Source organism: Neolamprologus multifasciatus, chromosome 18 (genome assembly GCF_963576455.1).
Source record: "Neolamprologus multifasciatus chromosome 18, fNeoMul1.2, whole genome shotgun sequence".
Classification (NCBI taxonomy): Eukaryota; Metazoa; Chordata; class Actinopteri; order Cichliformes; family Cichlidae; genus Neolamprologus; species Neolamprologus multifasciatus.
The window spans coordinates 10,823,145-10,843,981 of NC_140456.1; the positions used below are offsets into that span (position 1 = coordinate 10,823,145).

General features: G+C 39.3%; 1 protein-coding gene across 2 annotated transcripts in view; it reads left to right on the plus strand.

Annotated features, from left to right (window-relative positions):
- The window catches only part of gnal2 (guanine nucleotide binding protein (G protein), alpha activating activity polypeptide, olfactory type 2), a 54,967-nt gene that overhangs the window by 16,731 nt on the left and 17,399 nt on the right, over window positions 1–20,837 (plus strand). For both annotated transcript variants that reach the window (XM_085140157.1, XM_085140158.1), the window contains exon 5: window positions 8,310–8,407. In XM_085140157.1, coding sequence (XP_084996283.1) covers window positions 8,310–8,407 — 98 coding nt within the window. The remainder of the gene's footprint in view (window positions 1–8,309; window positions 8,408–20,837) is intronic.

Genomic DNA, 20,837 nt, shown 5'->3' on the forward strand with positions numbered 1-20,837 from the left:
TGTCCTAACTGTGGATGCCCTGATCCAACTTTCTATACTTCCACTTCCGATTTGATACCTTGGCTTTGAGTATCTGCCGATATAAATTGGATATAAGCTGCGATCCTCACTTTAAGGAAGAATTTGGGAATCGTAAGGCAAAATCAGGCTACACAACTTTTACTAATTTAACCTTTATTTAAACAGGAAGTCCCTTAAAGATTAAAATCTATTTTTCCATGGAGGCCTGACCGAGAACGCACACCATTACAAGGTTTCTAATGTTTCTAAAATAAAGTAGAACAGACATGGGAAAATTTTAAAGCAAATTGGAAACGAATTACATAATAGAAAGCCTAGTTAGGGATCCTTTATTAGAGGTTTAAACTCTAAAAGTTTACTTACTCTGTGTGCTGCTCTTCCAAATTCTGAAAAAAAACAAACCCTGGATACTCTGGGGTGGAGGGATGTAGAGGAGCTGCAGATGCATTCAAGAATTGAAATATACTGCATTGGTATGTATTAGTGAAATAATAAATAACAGGACTGAGATAAACACGGTGAAACATTAATAAATGTGTAGCTATTAGCCGTCCTTTGCTCTATCCTGATTTCAGCTCAAAGTTAGATTCAAGCAAAATCACGCTAGTTTCTCCCTTTCCTGTGTATTTGGGGAGCTTACAGGAAACTGCTTAAGTGAAATAATGCTATTCAAACTGAGCAAAGTTGACTTTGAGCTCTGTCAAAAGCTTCCCAAAAGGTTTTGAACTACACCAGTCCTTGGAACTGAAACGATGGCACGGAGTGTCACCTGATTCACATTTCTCTAGTCAGAATTTTCTTTTCTTTTCTTTTTCCTTTCTTTTTTTTTTTTTTAAATTATCTTGCATTGACAAACAATGAGAGGAGAAGAAGAAGAAGCTAGACAGACAAGGAAATGTAGAAATAGTAAAAGAATATGGCTCCAATTTTTGAGTTTTGAAATGGTTTCAAGATGTGCTCAGAAACTTTAACTCGAGACGACGGGATTTAAGACAATCAAGTTCCAGATAATGACTAGAAGAGTATCAACCCTCTGCTGATATTTGGAAAACTTTGTTGCTAGTAGAGTCTTTTATCTTTGCAGTTCCTTCTGGTCCAAAGACTAGTGACACTGGGCATGATGAACCACCCACAGTGTTATTGTTAAGAATAAGTTAAGGCAACTCTTCACGCGATAGACGGTCAGTTGTTATACAAAGAGATAAAACTACATCACACACGCTAGTGTTGGTATTGTTCTCCTGTGGAACTGGTATCCATTTGTCCTTATTAAGAAGTCTTAAAATTGATTCCTATTTCCTTATGCATTCCTGTATCTTTAGACCCAAGTGGCGCTGTTAATTTTAGGAAAAAACAAATTGCTCACTTCGAGCTTCTCCCCTGTAAACTTTTACTGCTGTTCTCGATCCTTGTACAATTTCAGCTTCTAAAAATGTTGCCAGTTTTATGGAGAAATAAGACAAGATGGACATAAGTTTATTTGTGGGTTTGATCTCTCTTGGCTGTGTGTTTTTACAATGAACTTCTGATAAGGTTTCATTGCTAATGTTGAAGCTATCTGGAATAAGATGCTCTTTTTTTGGATCTTGCAACTGTGCTAAGCTCAGACATTACAAGAATAACCATTAAAGGCATTTGGGGCCCACAGTGAGAGTGCCTGCAGTAGTCTTGGTGTTGTGTTGTGTGAGGGCCGGGGCCGTGGGGAGAGTCGGCGTTGAGTTCCCAGGCCCGGCCAGGCCAAAGGGAACAACATGGCTCTGTTTGGAGCGTCTGTGCTTGTCATCGGTCTCAGGCTTCACTTGTGCCGTCAGTGTCACCACTACATTGTCACTTAGTGCCACTAGGCGTGATATCTAATACAGCAGTGCAGGAACACGGCCAATCGGCAACCTGTGGCTTTCATCTGTTGGCGCCGGTTTGAAACGTGGAAGCATATTTTTGGACAGATGATGTCATGTTTTGTGTTGTGGAGAAGTGGTACACAATAACCTTTGACTTCTTACATTTCTCTTAATTAATAAGTAAAGCTGTGATGGCTAAAAAAATAACATGCACCAAATGATGTCCCCTTCCCTGTAAACTACTTTAATTCCCATTAACCTGAAAATGTGCTTATTTCAAACTTAGTTTTCTCCAGATCGTTTAATCTTTTCCAGCTTCCTCTTTGTTATTTGGGAATCTCAGACCTGCTGACATGCTGGTGAAAAGCGACGCGTTTCCAATTTGTGTGTGCACTGTAAACCAAAATGCCACCAAAATTCCATTTGTCTTTTAATCATTGACACTTGACACCATGGGCTGGGTCCATATGACTTTTTTGTTGTTGTTTTGGTTTATGTTTATCAAGTAATACAGTTAAATTCACTGGGTTTTATATATTGATATCATTGTCAGGGCAAAGACGGAAGATTTTCGCAGTTGCGACTGTATTAGGCGACAAGCCTCAGAGCTGTGGTCGCATTGTGTCACGATCTGTTGAACGTATTGCTGGTGGAAATTTTGACGTTGCTTCTGTTAATCAATGGATATCATCCTGTATGGTTTTTGCATATTGATGGAAAACTGAGAGACATTTTTATTTATGCCATATTTCAGTGGACATGCTCGGCTCTCGTGGCCTTTACTCTTAATAATCAAAGCAGGAGGGAAAACTTTTTCCGACTGTAGCCCTGGATAACAGTAGACCCATGGAAAGGAAAGCACGGATACAAACGGTCATCTATGCAAATGGAAACAAATGCCACTGCGGTGGCAACGTTAGCCATTTGACAGTGTCTGTCAGCTGAAGTGAAGCAAATTCAAATGAGCCCCGGTCTCTGTTTAGCACTGTGTAGTTTTATTTCTGTTAGACATATTTGAAATATATCAATGTTACTTATTTACACCCTGATGGATCAAGCCTCCAAAATGCTACTTTATATCTTGCAGTCTGTTCTTAAAGGTGAACCTTATTGTTCTTTAAGCTGGAGCAGAGTTACTGTACGGATGCACTGTTCATATCTTTTGCCTCAGTTCAACTTGTGGAACACTGTCAGTGAGTGTGTAACATGATTTAATATCATCTTATATCGGTTTACAGGCCAAACCTGTGATTATTCCTCCTATAAGTAATTGGAACTGCTTTGTGCTTAACTTTTTCCCCATTACAGACATCAAGGGCAGTTTCCGTTGTAGTTATCTTTATAGTGGAACATGGGAAGTCCTTGAAGTTTTTCCAGTTCATCACTTGAGGATCCTTACAGAGAGGCAAAAGGTGGCCTGGAGGCCTTTTTTTTAAAAATCTTATATAACAATAAAAAACTTTATTTATATAGCTACTGTTTTAGGACTTTGTGTTATTAAGTTCCTCACAGGACCAGCAAAACAAAGCAAACTCTGCTCATTTGTAATAGTTACTAATTGGAAACCTATAATAACAGAATTTGCAAAATTTAGGGAATAAAACAAAGTTCAAAAGGCAAATTAAAAGTCAAGTTGAGAAGAGGTAACAGATAAAAGCATGGGTTAAGATATGACTTAAAGGAGGTGACTGACTCCAACAACCTGATTTCCTCGGGTAGGTTGTTACAGAACCTTTGGGCTGGGACTGCAAACGCTCTATATATCATTTAGTTTAGAGCCGGGCCCTGGAAAATGAAGAACAGTCTTGAACAGTTGTTCACTCTTTTTTTTTTTTGGCTAAATTTGTCTGCACTCTTTTACTGAGATAACCTATCAAAGTCAGGCCTCTCTGAGCACAGTTATCTAACACTGATATACCAAGATTCAATAAATGTGGTGACAATGGCTGTTTGAGGAGCTAACTGGTTGTCTGGCTGGCTATGTATGGAAGGATTTGAGGTTATTAGCCATTACAGGTCAAAAGCCTATCTATAAAGTAACCCAAATGAATTTAAGTGTTCCCATGCGACAGAAGATGCAAGCCATTTGCTTTACAACTTTATTTTGATGAGTTAAGTGAAATGTAGGCCATTTTGTTCTTGGTCTTCCTGACCTGTATGACAGATTACATCACAAAAACTTTATTAACATTGAGAGGCTGAGAAATGATTAGTATCTTGAGGCTGGCGATAGAGTGGGGGGGTGGAAATGGCGTGGGAGGAAGAGCATAGGAAAGGGTTAAAAAACTTGTGTTTTAGCAAATTCCCTCCTGGTCTCTTTCTGTGTTATCAGTTCCTCTGTAGGGCACTGTAGCACACACTGCATTTATTCAAAGACCCAGTGTCACACGCCTCCGTGGAAAAGAGCCCTAAGGACCATATTTTTTTTTCTTTTCTCCTTTCCTTCTTATTGCCCCTTCCACCCCTCATCCTCCCTCCATCAAGCTTCAGCACTCACCAGCCTTTTTGAGCCTTTCTTTAGGGTCTCAGACCCCTTAATGTTTCTTCTATGAGACCTGCACCAGCACTAGTGTTGTCTTACTGATACTGGTTCAGTTGGGGGTTGAATTTCGACTGAAACCGAGGTGAACGCAAACACAGGCCAGAAAGCAAATATGGCTGCTTTTTTTTTTTTTTTTTTGTTCAAGAGGTAAACTGTGTGCTGCAGGAAGCAGATCCACAGTTGTGCAATGTGTTATGTTGCATATTGTGATAGAACAGCTAACAGCTTTGCATCAAAAGTTTTATCAAAGGCACAAGTGAGGAAAAACCTTAAGTGTAAGGCCATATATAACAAAAGGACTGGATCAGTCCTTTTTTTTTTTTTTTTTACCCACCCCACTCCATGTTTAACTGAATCACCGGATCTGCCGAGAGGAGATCTCCCGGAGCATGTGATCATTTATCAGCCTCCCTTCTCCCTTTCTCTCTCCCCCTCTCTCTCTGGTTCGGGGCTACTTTAACCCTCTCTCCAGTCACAGCGAAGAGCCAGTGCTGAGCGCAGAGAGTCATGTGGTGCCTCCATGCTGGAGTAGGAGCCCATTTCAAAGACATGTGGACAAGCAGCGAATAGGAATATTAGCCCAATCACCTCTGTCTAGATCGAACAGAGACTCCTGGAAAGTGTCTTAAAGTCATTGATGAGTTTCTATCATTAGCTGAAGTACTGAAACTATGCATTTACATCATAGATGGATGGATTTCATTCACCAGAAGTGCAGGTTATATTTATGTACTTTAGAGGATCTACACTAAGTTTTTAGAAATTCTTGCATAAACATGGATCAAGGAATTGAATGGGAAAGCAAAATTGCGTACATGCAAGACGTATGTTCTCATGTTGCTTTTAGATTTAGATTGGCGGGAGGACATAGATAACGTCAGACAGACTTAATGAAATGGAGAGAGACATAACAGTTAAGTTCACTCTGACCTTCTCTTCTCTTTAAACGTCATCTTGTAGTTTTGTAATTTAAACATGAAAACTTAAGATACCACAGCAGTCCTTACAGAGTGACAGTAGGGGCTGAACTGTGTAGTCTCTATTGTGACAGTGAGTGTAACCCCCCTCCCAATATAACATCTAATCTCTTAATTGACTAATACAGATGGTGTTTGTTAGCATTTTAGTTTACAACTTTGTCCTTTCTGTTGCAACAGGTTGTAAAATGGAACATAAAGCTAGGGATTTTCTTGGCTTACAACAGACTTTCGGGGGGAAGGGTGCATGTGCTCAAAGACTCTTACTTTACTTTTAATTTTTATAGCTATTTTTAACTAAACTATATAATCTGAGTAAAGTCCAGTTCACCATTAACTTTTTATAATTATTTGAACATTTTATAACTAAAACATTTAGCTTGAGTTTTTATCATGTCCAGTAGTTATGTAGGAAATGTTGTTGAGTGAGAAATTCTTTTCTGTTCCTGCATTTTGAGGTAACTGTCTCCAGCTATGGAAGAAAAGTATTTGATCTGGGTGAAGTGTGTGTGTACTGTGTATATGTAACTTTCAGTTTAGTGATTTGTGTGATTTAGTATGTTTTTCTTGATAGATGTTTATACAAAGTGGTTATTTAAAGGGGAAAAAAAGTGTCTGCAGTGTCCTGCTTTAAATTTCCAGGTGTAATGTCATGCGTCAGGTCATTGAAGCCCTGACTTTGAATGCAAAGTGCAATAACATTGGATGACACGATGATCAGTGAATACAGTTAGCCAGCAGCATCCCCGCTCTCATTGTGCAGAATTAGCTTGATGGCTACGTGAAAGCTTCTCCAGGAAGTCATATTGTTTTGTTGGTGGTGCCAAGTGGAATGAAATGAACTCTCACACCTCAAATATGCAGCTGGAGTCAGATGGTGTGGGTTTTTAACAGTTAATTAATACCAATGAAATGGTAATGAAATGATTTACAGTAAATGATTGCATCAATCCAATATTATTTCAATTTTAATTCTACCCTCCAATGTCATAAATTGTCACTTCATGCCCCTACAGTGACACAGCAGTGTTCGGACTAGCTTGGACTTCCAATATCTGAATCATCGTTTCTTTTCTTTTCTTTTTTCTTTTTATTAAATTGTTCTCTCAGGTCTTGTCCATTAGGGGAGAACTAAAACATATCAGAAGGTATTTAGATGACCTACTTACCTTACATTACCTTACAGCACCAAAGTGAAAAGGGTTAAAGATAGGGTTGGGCTTTTGCTACGTGTAGCAGTAGAAACCGATTCTAAGAAATCTGTTTTTGGCGCAAAGCTAAAGGTCGTGAATGTATTTGTTGTTAGTGGACACGGAGAGCTGTGGACACCCGCAACGTGTTGTTGTTGTTGTTCTTATGTGCTTTCATGTTTGCTGAGAGAGTTCTTGCAAACTGGAGGTTATGCAAAGGTATCCCAACAGGTATCCCAAAGCTAGGCTAAATACGTTTCAAGTCAGGAAATAACATGCTTGGGTTGCAGCATGACTAGAAAAAGTTGTATTTTCAGAAATAACATGAGAACATTTGGAAAATGTCATAATACACAGGATAGAATTGCAACCTCTTTCTATTTTTTTTTTTTATATAAAGAAAGAGAAAAATGTATGTGTCAGGACATGATATACAAATAAAAAACTTAACTGGTCCTTTACAAGTTCTAAAATTATTTAAACACAACCTCAGGTGAACAATGACACGTGATATATTAAACTGTCCTATTATTTATTTAACTGAGCAAAAATGCAGAAATCATGCGTAAAAAAACTAGGTCCGCCCCATGATTCAATTACTCGTTGAACCACCTTTATTAGCGATTAACTTTTTTCATAATTTTCCACGTGATGCTATTACTAGATGCTACTTATGTCATTGTCAAGAAATTTTGGATTTGAGTCAAGTTAAGTTTTAGACTTCAGGCCATTGTGACGCTTTGATTCTTGTTTTGTGGGCAATTTGGGATCATTATCCTGTTGCATGGTGCAGTTTTAGCCCAGCTTTAGCTCCAGCTGTCACATGGATCGTCACTGTTTCACTCAATCACTATAAGGTGACCAGGTCCTGCAGCTGAAAAAAACAGCCTCAAATCATCACTTCCCCGCCACTGTGGTTGACAACTGGTATGAGGTGTTTGTGTTGATATTCTGTTTGGTTTTCGCTGTGCACTACGGCCAACGCTCTCCACTTCGGTCTCATCTGTTCTTTGGTTTGTTCAGATGCAAATTTACAAACCTAGGCTACGGTGCCATGTTCTTTTTAGAGAGAAGAGGCTTTCACCAGGTATCCCTTCCAACCAAGCTATACTTGTTCAGTCTTTTTCTAATTCTACTGTCATGAACTTTAACATTTAACATGCTGCCTAAGGCCTGTAGAGACTGAGATGTAGCTCATGGGTTTTTTGCAACTTCTCTGAGACTTTGATGGTCTCAAGTTGGGGTGAATTTTCTGGGACGTCCACTCCTGGGAAGATTGGCAACTTGTGCATAATCTTTCTCCATGGGAAGGATTATATTTTTGAAAATGGACTTGTAACCCTTCCTGGATTGCTGGGCAGCATCCTTAAATGCTTGAGACCACGAAAAAGCCAAAACGTTTGCTTTTGTTGAGTTGCTCACAATTAATAGTCATAAGTTAATCAAGTGCATTTGATTAGCAGCACCTGGCTGCTACTCACTCTCTTAATTCCTATAGACACAGTGAGGGTGCACGTAGTTTTTCCAACACTGCTCTTTCTTTTATGTCTTGGTTTTTATTAAATGAATAATATTTAATATGTCATGTTTTGTACCTATTTATAAGACTTGTTGAAGACCAGATGAACTAAAAGAGATTGCACTTTCTTTTTCATATAACTGTACATGTACTTGTATATAAATGTTTTTCTTGATGTGGTTTTTTTGCTTTTAAAACTTTTTTTTTAATCCCTCTCAGGAGTTCTTTGATCATGCAAAGAAGCTGTGGGACGACGAAGGAGTGAAAGCATGCTTTGAGAGGTCCAATGAATACCAGCTCATCGACTGTGCACAATAGTGAGTTCAAACTTTCATAATACATTTTACGGAGTTCACTTCATGAGCACATGCTTTTATGTACTTGGTGGTTTGTGCTGCTATAAATGGGAAGGATAAAGGACCTGGTTTGTTTTTCATCCTGCAAATTATAATCTCAGCTTCATCTACCCCCTTGGTTTTTTGGGCTGTTTTTTTTTCTCCCCCTGTCGCCTTTGAGGTGAAAGCTCTGCAGTGTCTGTTGGTGTCATGTCGTATATGAATGTGGCTAAGATATGTTTACTCTGGGTGTGGCAAATTGAGCAAGAGCTGTAGCTGTCCATTGGAAAATTTAGCATATCTCTCCTCATATCAGTGTGTTTGGCTTTTCTCCATGGCAATATGCAAAGCCTGGTCTGACCTGTATTAAGATGCCCCGGTGTTAAATTTATTGAAGCTGTTCTATTGAAAACTGTAATTAGGTAATGAGGGTGTAATCTTGCAGTTCGGGGGTGTCAAACTCAGTTTAGCTCATAAACCACATAAAGTTAAATTTGGTCTTGGCTAGACGGCTGTTTCCTGCAATCTATAACTGATTAAATGCCTCTAAATCAGTTCTTTCTTTTTGGTGTAAAGTAGCTTAGCTGAAACTTTCTGAGAGTCTTCTGTTTTCATTGCTATCGTTGTCGTTATTGTGGTGGTGGTTGCTGTTATTGTTGCAAAACTGATGTACAGCCTGAGATGTGCAGTTTTGAGAAAAATAATCGTAAAGAAATACTTAGTAGAAAATCAAAGAAACCTGTCGGTGGGCTTTGGCTTAACTGTGCTCTAAGAAACATATTAGTTGGCAGCTCTTTCACATAATTAAAAAAAAGGTGAGAATTTCTCTTAATTTGGGGGAAAAAGTAAAAAAAACAAACAGGAATTTTGTTATTGAATGGAATAATAACAGTAAAAAAAATGCCAAATTTTTTTTCATTCCTTGGTTTTGTATGGCTGGCTATCTATAATGTCAATGATGTAGACATGAAAGGAACAGTTTGGGCTCTCATGAAGTGATCCTCCAAATACTGTCCAGCATTTAGGTCTTGTTTATTAATAGCAACTTTTACAATTTGCCAATCCATTAGATGGGCCAGATTAGTCCCTTTGTTAGGCCACTATCCCTGCTCTAGTTAAAGCTAGTATTTTTCAACTGTTTGTTAAGTAAGGCAAACATCTACCTTCGGATTGGTTCACTAAATAACAGTGTAAAGCGTAGCAGCTACGATCTTAGTCCAGCTGAACTGTAGATGTAGTAAGTACTGATACTGCAGTGTGCAGGGTGCTGAAACTGATGTCACTTTGAGGAGAGTCCCGGATTGTTTTTACGGCTCCTAAAGCACTTTGAGCCACCATAGGGAGCTGGTTGTACACTAGGAAGGGCCCCTCTGTTCCCTGTAAAAGGAAGTTTGGATATGCAAAAGGATTCACTGATTACAGTGCTCTCTTTCTGCTTCCCCTCTGACTCACCTCTGGAGTCACATGTAAATATGAGGATATGTACATGCTGTGGGCTCAGGAGTCCCCTCCCATCCCAAAGGTTGGCTCCCTTTATCTCTGAGGGTTCGATCAAAGCGAGGTCATTACAGTAAACTAAAGTAAAACTGCAAACTAAATCTAGGTGTGGTAAAACATTGCCAGTTAACTGACCCCCCCCCCAACCCCCCCCCCCCAAAAAAAAAAAAAACAAACAAACAAAAAAAAAAAACTAGACTTGGGGAAAAAATAATTAAATAGGTAAATGAACTTACAAAGTGAATTAATATAAAATGTAGAGGAAGTGTTCTTAGGATGTCTTTACAGTGGTGTGGTAATGTCACATCTATTACAATTTTCCTAAATACCCGTCCCTTAAAATATATATTTATAATTGAAAAGACTAAAACTAACAAAAACTAGAAGAAGCAAGCCCACTCTGGAAACTAACTGAAGCCAAACTGAATTCAAAGCTAAAACGCATTAGAAGATACAAAACTAATAACTCTAGGTCACAAGCAGGCTACACCAGTGACTGGTGTGTTCATATGTTTGGAGTCTAGAGAGAGTTTTAAATTTTTCCCTAAATATCTTCTGTTCCTCAAACATTAATGTAACTTTTGTTGTTGTTCCCCTGCCTGTGAGGAGCGTCCATAGAAAGAAGAGAAAAAGTCAGGTGATGGTTAGAGAGTCACATGAATCTGTAAGGTGGAGCTGTTACAGTCCACACGGCCTGTGTTTGTCTTTGCTGCTCTGAGTCAGTCTGCGTGTTGTAGGGCAGCGCAAAAAAGAAAGAAAGAAAAGAGCATGTTGTGTTTATTTTAGTCCGTATCCCAGTGCCATGGTGACATCATTTAATATCGTGGTCCCATAAACATTTTAGATCTTTGTTACTTCCTCGTCACAAATGCTGCAAATGCTTCTGAATGTTGAAATCTCCAGGAATATTGTCATAACTGAAACCACTGAGGCTTGCAGCTAGCCCGAGCGCTGATAATACAGCTGTCCTGTGACATGAGCAAACATTAACACAGTAAAATGAAGACAATGAAAAGCATACAGTGTTTCAGTGCTTCATGTGTGACTTCTCTGTTGTGTGTATTGATTTTGAACTTGGTTGCTATGCCTTTTTCTGTCCTACATCTACTGTTTTGAATGAGGGAGGGGGGGGGGGGAGGGAATACTGCCAAATGATTGAAGTCAGATTTTTTTCCCTCTCTATTTTCATCCTCCTCCTCCACAAAAATATCATTCATTCTTTCTGCTCTCCTCTGCCTGTCATTTTATCCTCCTATATCTTCCTCTCTGCTCCTGTTTGGGCAGTTATACAATAATGTTTGGTCAAGGAATCATCATTGGGGCGCCCCTCTAGCACGTGCCCCATGTACCGAAGGCTGCAGCAGCATGGGTTTGAGTACGCCCCAGGCCAATTTGCTGTGTTATATTCCCCATCTCTCGCCCCCGCTTTACTTTGTTTTGTCTATCACAAAATAAAATCTTTAGAATAAACATTACCTTATTTGTTAAACTTAAAGCTTTGTGACTTTTCATCTCAGAATGTTTTTTCTTTGAAAGATAAAGTTGTTTAATAATCTAACTGTGGTGCTGTAAATTTATTTGACATAAATAGAAATATTAAATCTTGAAAAAAAAAAAAAGAATGGTCTAACCATTTTGATAACTGCTAGGCTTTTTGCACCATGTTCCTATATCTTGCTTTTCAGCAGAAACCTCACAGTATCCCTGTGTTGCCTGAGCCGTGTGTTTTGATTGAAGGCTGGAAATTGTCAGACTCCACAGCCTCTCGCTTACTTCCTCTCGGTTCTAACCTCTGTATGAACTCTCATAGATACTCTGTCCTACATGGCAACAGACATGTCTGTGTAAAGGTCCACACATATACACATGCACACCTATTGTTGTTATGACCACGAACTGTTCTGAGTAACCATCCTGGAAGTTGTGGCAGACTGCTTCAGCTGCCAACTGGGTTAAAAGAAAGGGAGCATAGGTCCTTCTGTTGGAGACTGGGTGTATTAAATCAAATGTTTGTGTTTTGATATCAGTATTTTTTTTTTTTTTGTGAATGTCTCGTGTTGTTTAGGCTTTGCTTTTTAAAGGTCCCATAATCTACCACTTTATTGTGGTAGATTATGGGAAATTATTGTTAGCCTCATATTTTCCCACTATAGATATCTGAACTTTGAGGGTAGCTTTGAATTGAACTGGAATGGCTGCTGGCCCCGCCCCTAGGAAGAATAAGTGACAAACAAATAGCCAATTTAATTAGTGCAGCGCATTATACAGAGCTGAGACACTTTGGTTTATGTGTAAATACAGTTTCATTCTCAGAACAGGGTTAGATTTTTGCCAGACTGCATCGAGATCACGAAATCCAGATTTCAGCGGTGTAGAGCAGTGGCCTGGTAAATGGCTTGCGTCTGTTCGCTCTGTGGTCAAAATATTGGTGGAAATATTGACTCTGATGGCTGCATTAAAGTCAATATTTCACCTTGTTTTGTTGATTGACACTAGGAAAAGAAAACTATGTGAGAAGAGATTTAATGTGATTTTTGGCTGTGTTAAAATGCAGTGTAGAGTAGAAGTGACACAAACAGATGTAATGGATCAACAGAAACGGAGCGAATTTAGCTGCACTGAAGCACATACACTGGTATGAACACAGAGTGACACACGTGCACTCAGTATATAAAGAAAGCTATTTTCTCTTGCTCCCTTGTAACAAGTGGTTGATAGATATGAGAGTTATATGCTGGACGCCCTTCCTGATCAAACCACAAAGTTTCCACAGTTCATGAGGCATACATGGTATCAACCAAAGCTAACAATCATGCTAGCTTCATTAGCCCTGCTCGAATACAACAGGGTTGTCCTGGTGTATCTGATTTCTCTGTGCTGGTGTTGTTCCTGCATCATCATGTTGTTGTCATGTCACAAGTTTGGAATATGCAAAGGTAACCATTTAAAGTATTTACTTTATTAATCAATTCAATATAACAGGTATATATTCAGGTTAACTTTGCTGTTAGTTAAATTTGGGTTATTTATGTTGTTGTTTTTAACAGTATTAGCTAACTTCTCAGGTAACGCTAACTGAATTCTCAGATAATGTAATTGGTTGGTTGCAGTGTTGATCATGGACCAACATTGTTGTGATGATGTGGGAACAACTTCGCCACAGGGATATCTGATCATGCGGGTTGTCCTACGATTGTGGGGACATTGCCGTCTAAAGTAATTCACTTGAGTTTTCAGTTCCTCAGATGGCGGGAGAATCTAAACTTGTTTGGTTATTTGCAGGTTTTTCTGCTCATGGTTATTACCTCTGATGTTAGCAGTATACTAAGATTCTCCCTGGAAAACGTCAGCACAGGTTGTATTACAAGCTTGTAACACTCACATAGTATAAAACCGCATTGTCATGACTTTTATTTCAGTTTTATTTCATATCTTATACTCTTTTTATTTATATTTAAACACCATGCTGATTAGTGGGGCTGTGCTGGTGACTCCTTGATCTTGATAGCAATTAGTTTTGCTAATCAGTCACTATGCAGGTTTAGCAAAAAGGAAATAACCTGTATGTAGCTCGCTCTTTGCGCTTTGTGGTTTTGCAACAATGCCACCAGAACACATTTTGGTTAGATTTAGCTAGATGTCATATTTAGATTTTACAAGGGCGGATTATATACCTCTTCTGTTCCATCTGTGTTGTCCTTCACAGACCTTGCACCACTGGCAGATATATTTTTTCCAGCCAGCCTAACGCTGGATGGCCCATCGGACAGAGGCACAGGAAATAAGTACGGGCCGATGGCAGGCGCTTGTTATGCCAAAGAGCATGTCCATATCGATGTTTTTGGAATCCTGTCACCCATCGATCTGGCCTCTGCATTGCACATTTATACGTTTTAAGAGCACAGATATGTGTCTGCCAGCTGATTGATTATAAGCTATTTTCAGCTGCGGCAGGCTGGTTCCATCGCAATGCCTTGGATGTGTCAACGGCAAAATCAAACACTTTTTCACACGCAGATCTGAACTCCCAGGCCTGCTGCTGTGGTGAATGTTCCCACAGCAAATATGACACAAAACATGGCACAAATAATATGTTGAGATTCATCATCATACCAGTGCTAGATGCTGTTTAGGCTGGTATGAAACTCTCGTGTTAGTGTGCTTGATGATGGCTGGGATGTTGGGCTGCAGCAGCCAAACAGGATTGGGCCAGAGGAGAGCTGCACTGGATGGTGGTGGTACTGAGTAAATTGGCTATGAACAAGTTGGGGCTTATTCCTGCAATGAGGATGAAGCCTGAGATTCCTTAGAGGTTTTTTTTTTTTTTTTAAATTTTTTATTTGTAAATGTACCACAAACTCAGAGCAGCCAACCATGTACTTCCTCTGGTGACTTTGTCTCAACAGGAACACAATAATTTAATGCTAAGATTCGTGTGTTTATTATAGTTCACAAATTGAGTTGGGTTTTTGTAATGTCTTATTGTTTCATAGTTTTTTGTTTTGTTTTGTTTTTTTCTCTCTCTGTTTTCATTTCAGTTTTTTTGTTTTGTTTTTTATTAGTCTGTCTATTTTTTTTTAGTCTTTTAAATGATCATAATATATTTTTTAGGGGCACAATTTAAGAGATTTAGCATATGGATTATGAAACAAACAACAGGCAAATGTTCTTTGATCAAATGAAAAGGAATCTGAATCTTTTTTTAGATGGTTTAACAGCAACAAAAGATATAGTTCATAAAGAGGTGGTTTGATATAGGTATAGTTAAGATTTTATGCTTTTTTTGCTATTTCCAAATTTTAAAATAATACATAGACACTCACCTTTATATTTGTAAACATATGTAAGCATAGTGCATGTGTGTGTGTGTGTGTATATATATATATATATATATATATATATATATATATATATATATATATATATATATATATATATATATATATATATATACCAGCTTGTTTTTAAGGTCATTAGTGTTTCTTAAACTGAAACAGAGTTCAGTTATTCATCAAGTCAAAAGTACAAAAACAGGAAACAACAAACCAAATTAGTTGCTAATATAATTACTAATTAGTTATTATTAATTATGTGAAAACGCCTGCTTTGACTAAGCTATTTTTATTTTTATTTTTTTTTAATTTAAGCAAGTTTCAGAACTCAGCTTCAGGTTCTTAGGTTTAAAACTGGGATTTTTGTTGTGACTGACATGTGGTGCATGTTTAATCAGGTTAGGATGTTGTGCTGTGAAAATGGCCACAGCAGAGGCATACCTGGGATGGGACAGGTATCCAACTGTCCTGCAGAGTCCCGGAGATCGGGCTTGACTGTGGGTGGATAAGTCTAAGGCTTGATCTTGCTCTTGGACTAGGCTGGGGCTGAGGTTGGGGCTGGGGTTTAGTGCTGGTCACGGGACTCTGCCACCAGCCTGGGGGCCACTGACACAGTCATCTGGGGCTGTAAAGTGCTAAGAATGGTTGGCATTGTCAGCCAGCCCCAGCCCCTGAAGGCCCTACAGAAACAGAGGGGCTAGGCTTCACAAACAGTGGCTCTCCTCAATAAGGAGCCTCTTCTGTTCATGGAAGAGCCAGAGAGAGCGATATTTATACACTGGCTGCATGTCACTGCTGCTTTTTTGTGTCGTCAATAAGTTGCTTGAATTCTTAATGTTTTAGTTGATCTGATGTACCGCCTATAATGATGAGTCTGAATGACTCTACTTGTGTTTATGTTTCAGTGTAAGAACTTTTATTCTGATCAGTTGTTTTTATCACATAAGAAATATTTGTCCCCCTGGAAGCTGTTAAACCTTCGCGGACTCTGTTGATTTGTATGGATTGCTGCTTGCATAAGTTATATTCGGGTTACTTTCACAGTTTAAATTTATGCATCATCTAAGTAGTATGACACTGACACTATGAAGATTTTCTTTCACACGGGATGAAAGCTACCTTACTGATCTGTGTCTGTCACCACAGTCCATGAGGTTTGTGAGTCTTTTAACATGATGGCTGTAAGAACATGTCATGCTAAAGATGCAGCGGTATTTTCTACTGTCGGTCATATGGATTGATGTCAGCCTATCACTAAAAGAGACAAGTGTTGGTTTATCTGTGCTGCATCAATTTTGACTTATATTTTACTTGTAATGTCTGAATTTCCAGCTGAGATGAGTGTTTCTAAAACCTTTTTGCTGATCCAGATAAATGTTCCAGGCTTTATTTGTTTTGTGTGTTTTATATTTTCTTCTTTTTTTTTTTCTAGAGGAATCATCTTTACAAACAATGTAGTAGACTTGTTTTGACATTTTTAAGCTTTTCTTTGCACAATCCCACTGATGATGGGTTGGCCATTGCCAATATTAGTCTGGTATATTATTGGAGCTCTTCTTTTGACTTGGCTTCAGCAGTTTTGGGCGTTATTAACCTGTCCCGTCATTCAGCGGAGTGGTTTGGGACTTTTGTCAGTGCTGATGACAAACCTAGATAAGCTGGCTGTGTGAGGATTTACAGAACTTCCAGAAACACCAACAGTCTAAAGATTTAAAATCCACATAGTTATGATTACTTTAACAACAGCCAATGAGAGAAGCAAGTCTGAAAGAAATGACAGAAATGAAAGTTTGAAACGGCAGCCTTGAAACAACAAGCTACTACAACTGTCAGTTGGGCTGTTGAGAAGAGGATTTGTGATATGTGCCAACAACACAACTTCACATACACCGCTAGTCCTGGATTAGCAGTGTTGTTAGGCAGTGGTAAATATTTTTGCCTTTGAGGCTAACGTCAGCTAACGTACTGCTGCTGACAATTATTACTGCGAGTTAACCTCCACCATCCACATTTGTTTCGATTCAGCTTTCTGCCTTTCTTCTCACTGCACAGTGTGGCTAAAGTGCAAGAAACTGGATGCATCACAGTTTAAAGTTTTGCTGCCTTTGTGTTTTCAAACTCGTAGCGTAGTCAGACAGAAATATGAAAATTTTTAAACATATGATGTTTGTTTAAACATCAACTGACTTTAATTTCAAGTACAGTATCAGGCCAGAATTCGACAGAGTTGAATCCCAACGGCACAGTAGTTTTTATTTTGATGGAAAAATAGAGAAGCATTTGTTGACAGGTAGGAAGTGGACTGGAGGAAGAAATGAATGAGGAAGAGGAACATTTTGGTAGCGTTATGGTGAGAGTTTTTTCTTTTCTTTCTATTTCCCAGCTCTAAAGTTGTAAAGAACCAAACAAATGTTCCTCATTATGTTAGTTTCAACCACCAAACAGGCCATAGAAACAGCACACCTTGTTGTTCAGGTAAGAACATCTAAAGGCATTAAAAAAAATAAGGCTTTATCTTTTTTTTTTTTTTTTTGTAATTTTAGAACTTTTTTCCCCTTCTTTTTTTTAAGGCATGAATGCTTGGTAAACAAATTTTAAATGGTTTCAAACAAATTAAAACTCTTCTAGCTCTGTTTTTCATTTACATTATCGCTACATTACTAATTTAAAAAAAATTTAATACTTTGTACATAAAATGAGTCATGTAAAACCATAATCCAGATTAACAAAAACCTTTGTGTCGCTTGTTAAAATCAGATGACCCTCTTGTCAGCTGACTGAGGAATAATCAAAGGACGCACTATGGAACTGTGCGTGTTTGTGTTTGGCTGTATCTGTGAGTTATTTGAGGGAAAGGAAGGAGTGGTTTTGCACTGAAATGTAGGATCAGATCTGCTGGAACCTCGGTGGGACACCATCTACACAAACCACTGTCCTTAAGGTTGTTAGAGCCCCCTGTGGGACCGAGCCGTTCTCTCTCTTTTCAGTCGTCTCTTGAGGCCAGAAAGCGATAGCAGAGAGGATGTTGCGGAGCACATGAGAACACATGCCAAGCCTTTTCCCTGAGAGAGAGTGTGTATATGTGTGTCTGTGTGTTAACCGCTTTTTACTTGAAGATGTTTAAGTGATGCCCTATGTGTGCCTGAGATTTTAGTTTTCCTCTAACTTAATTGTTTTGTCTATTCGTTGAGTTATAGATTCAAACAGCCAGCCTGGGTGGACATTTGAAAGCGGTTAAGAAAGCCTAAAGCTGCCCAGCGTTGCATGCTACATGCCACAAGATTGGCTACACTGCCAATGTGTTTTTCTTTTTGTTTCTAGAGACCAGAGGCTCTGACAGTTTCTTTTAGCCTGAGGAGAATCACATTAGAAACACCACTCATTTCCATAGCACCTGATATACATTCTGGCTAAAGTGTCTAACATGTAAATCTGTGTCGTAATGTACAGTATGAAAAAAGTAAATCATCACTATGGTGGTTTTAAGCTCAGTGTAAGCAGTGCTGCAGAGGACGATGAGAACTTATGCTCCACTTAAAGATTTGGGGGGTGGGGAGGCTATAAATAGATTTTTTATTTTTGGGTTAAAATGCACGTCCAGCAGAGAGACAGAGCGAGCCTCGTGAATGGTGGATATCTGTGAGTCTGTTACTGTGTGCGCCGACCACACACATACACAAATACCTTTCTCTCTCTCTCACACTCTCTCTCTCACACACACGCACACACACACCCCCTGCTGTTGACCAGGAGTGTAAAGGCATAGTCTGCTGGAGGACAGCAGTGGCGCTGCAGGTTCCCTGCTCAGAGATTGTGGAATCGTTGTCCATAGATCCCATCCCCTCCCTCCCTCTCTCCTCCCCCTTTTTACTCCTCCTCTCTCCCCCTCGCTCTCTATCGCTCTCTCTTTACTGAGACTCCCCCTCCTCTCTCTCCCCCTATGTCGCTCCCTTTTCTCCCCCCACCCCCCTTAGAGCTTATGTAAACTAGCTGTGGAGCCAGGGCAAGCTGAGGCTATTTTTAGCAGCAGCACTGCAGAGCAGAAACTGGCTAGGGTCACGTGTGCGAAGCCGAATCAAAGGGAGTATCCCGGCAATGCGCTGTAAACAAAGGGAAGGTCAGTAGCAGAAGGTGAGACACAAAACGCCTCTGTGTTGGTTTTGTGTGTTTCTGTATATGTGTGTGTGTGTGCGTGCGTGTGAGAGGGAGAATATACACTTCCTGACTATACTTTCTCTTAATGCCCTGACATAAAACAAATCATTGTAAGTGTATGAATGCACTCATATGCTTCCCTGCTTTCTCTGTCTCCCCCTGCCCCACACACACGCACACACCCACACAGCTCAACCATTTCTTTCACTGCTGAGACAGACAGAGGGGAAGCTGAATGGATCAAAGTGAGGTTTGACACGCGAGGATACATTTTGCTGCCTAATCATGACCAGGCCTTCTCATCGGCTCCACACTCTCTCCCAGGCCTAGCAGAGTGAGCTACACACAGACTCTGAGCCATGCAGAATCTACAAGGGAGCACATGACCGTGTGTGTTTAGCATGTTTTGTCACACACGGGGATTTCAAACCCTCAGAGCACCGCTTCAAGGTTGGCCTCAATGCGTTCAGTAGCATGCAGGCCCAGTTATCAGCGAGTCCAGAGGATAGTTGTGTCCAGCCACACCCAGGCAAAAGGTCTCCCTCCACCTCAGCCACTAGTCAAACAAGCCTCACCTTTCACCTCCTGTGGAACGTGGTCAGAATGGGACACAATGCTATTAATAGAAACCTTTTTATAATTAGTTTTTTTTTTTGGTGTCACAGCGGTTTGTTGACAGTTTGAGCTGTAGGGTGTTTTGTCAGGCTGAGCTAAAAGAGGTAGCTTGGAGGCTAACTTAAGTAAACACTTGGTTGGGTGATTTATTGTTGCAGGCATTTGTAACCTGAGATTTTACAGCTTTATTATACTGAAAGTAACCACGTAGACATGGCTATCCCCCCCCCCCCCACCCCCCCACCCGAGTCTAAGAGGGTCACGAAAAGAGAATATGCTACACCAGCGAACATCCGGTTCTTCCTCTTCTTCTTTTCCTGTTGTGGTTTTTCAGTGACTGATACTCTCCGCTAAAGCAATATTTATTCAGAAATGTAATTCTTCTGCTGATGTGCTTTCACAGCTGCTACAGGTTACAGATGTACTTACATGTGCATGTTATGAAATAGTCTCCGTGTGTGAATACTGGAATATAATGCCCATACAAAGTAATCAGTTGATTTACATTTCCTTGTTTCATTTTCTCAGTCGTGTGGGTTTTAAGATTCGACTATATATATTTCAGTTTTTGGGTGTATTATTAAATGTTAGACGTTACTAAAAAATGTTACATTTAAACTTGGTTTAATATTTTCTACTTTACACCTGTATTTGTTATAAAAATGCATCTGGTGCCATTTTACCAGACATGATACATTCACAGAAGATTACTACTAGTAGTTGTAGTGCTGCTGCTTCTGCTGCTGTTGATATGACTGAAATGGATGTAGGATTTGTTGACAGAGCTGCAGTTGAATGTTTTTTTTAAGAACCATTTCAGATATATTGGTGTCACTGATTTTTATGACTGGTGTTTACTTTCAAATTCACAACTTTGATTAGATAGACATATTTCAAATATGTTGGCCTAATGAAAAGCAAAGGAGACTTATTGTTAGGGCTGGGTATCGTCACTGATTTTTAGAATCGATTCAATTCCGATTCACAAGGTCCAGAATCGATTCGATCCACGATTCGATTTAATTCGATTCGATTCGATTCACTTCGATTTGAATATGGGAAATTTTGACAGTCAGAAATATTATAATTCAGATTAGTACATTTACATATTTTTGTATCTATAAAAAGGAAGCTGACACACGCAAGACTTTATCAAAGGTGTGAGCGTCATAGCAGATGCCTTTGTGTCAAAGTAGCTGAAGATAAAACACAGAAACACATGAAGGTGATTTTTCCTGGCCTGGGATTTTATACAAATATTCTGCAGTACATCAAAAACGAAAGAAAACCATTAATCAACATATGAACATTAC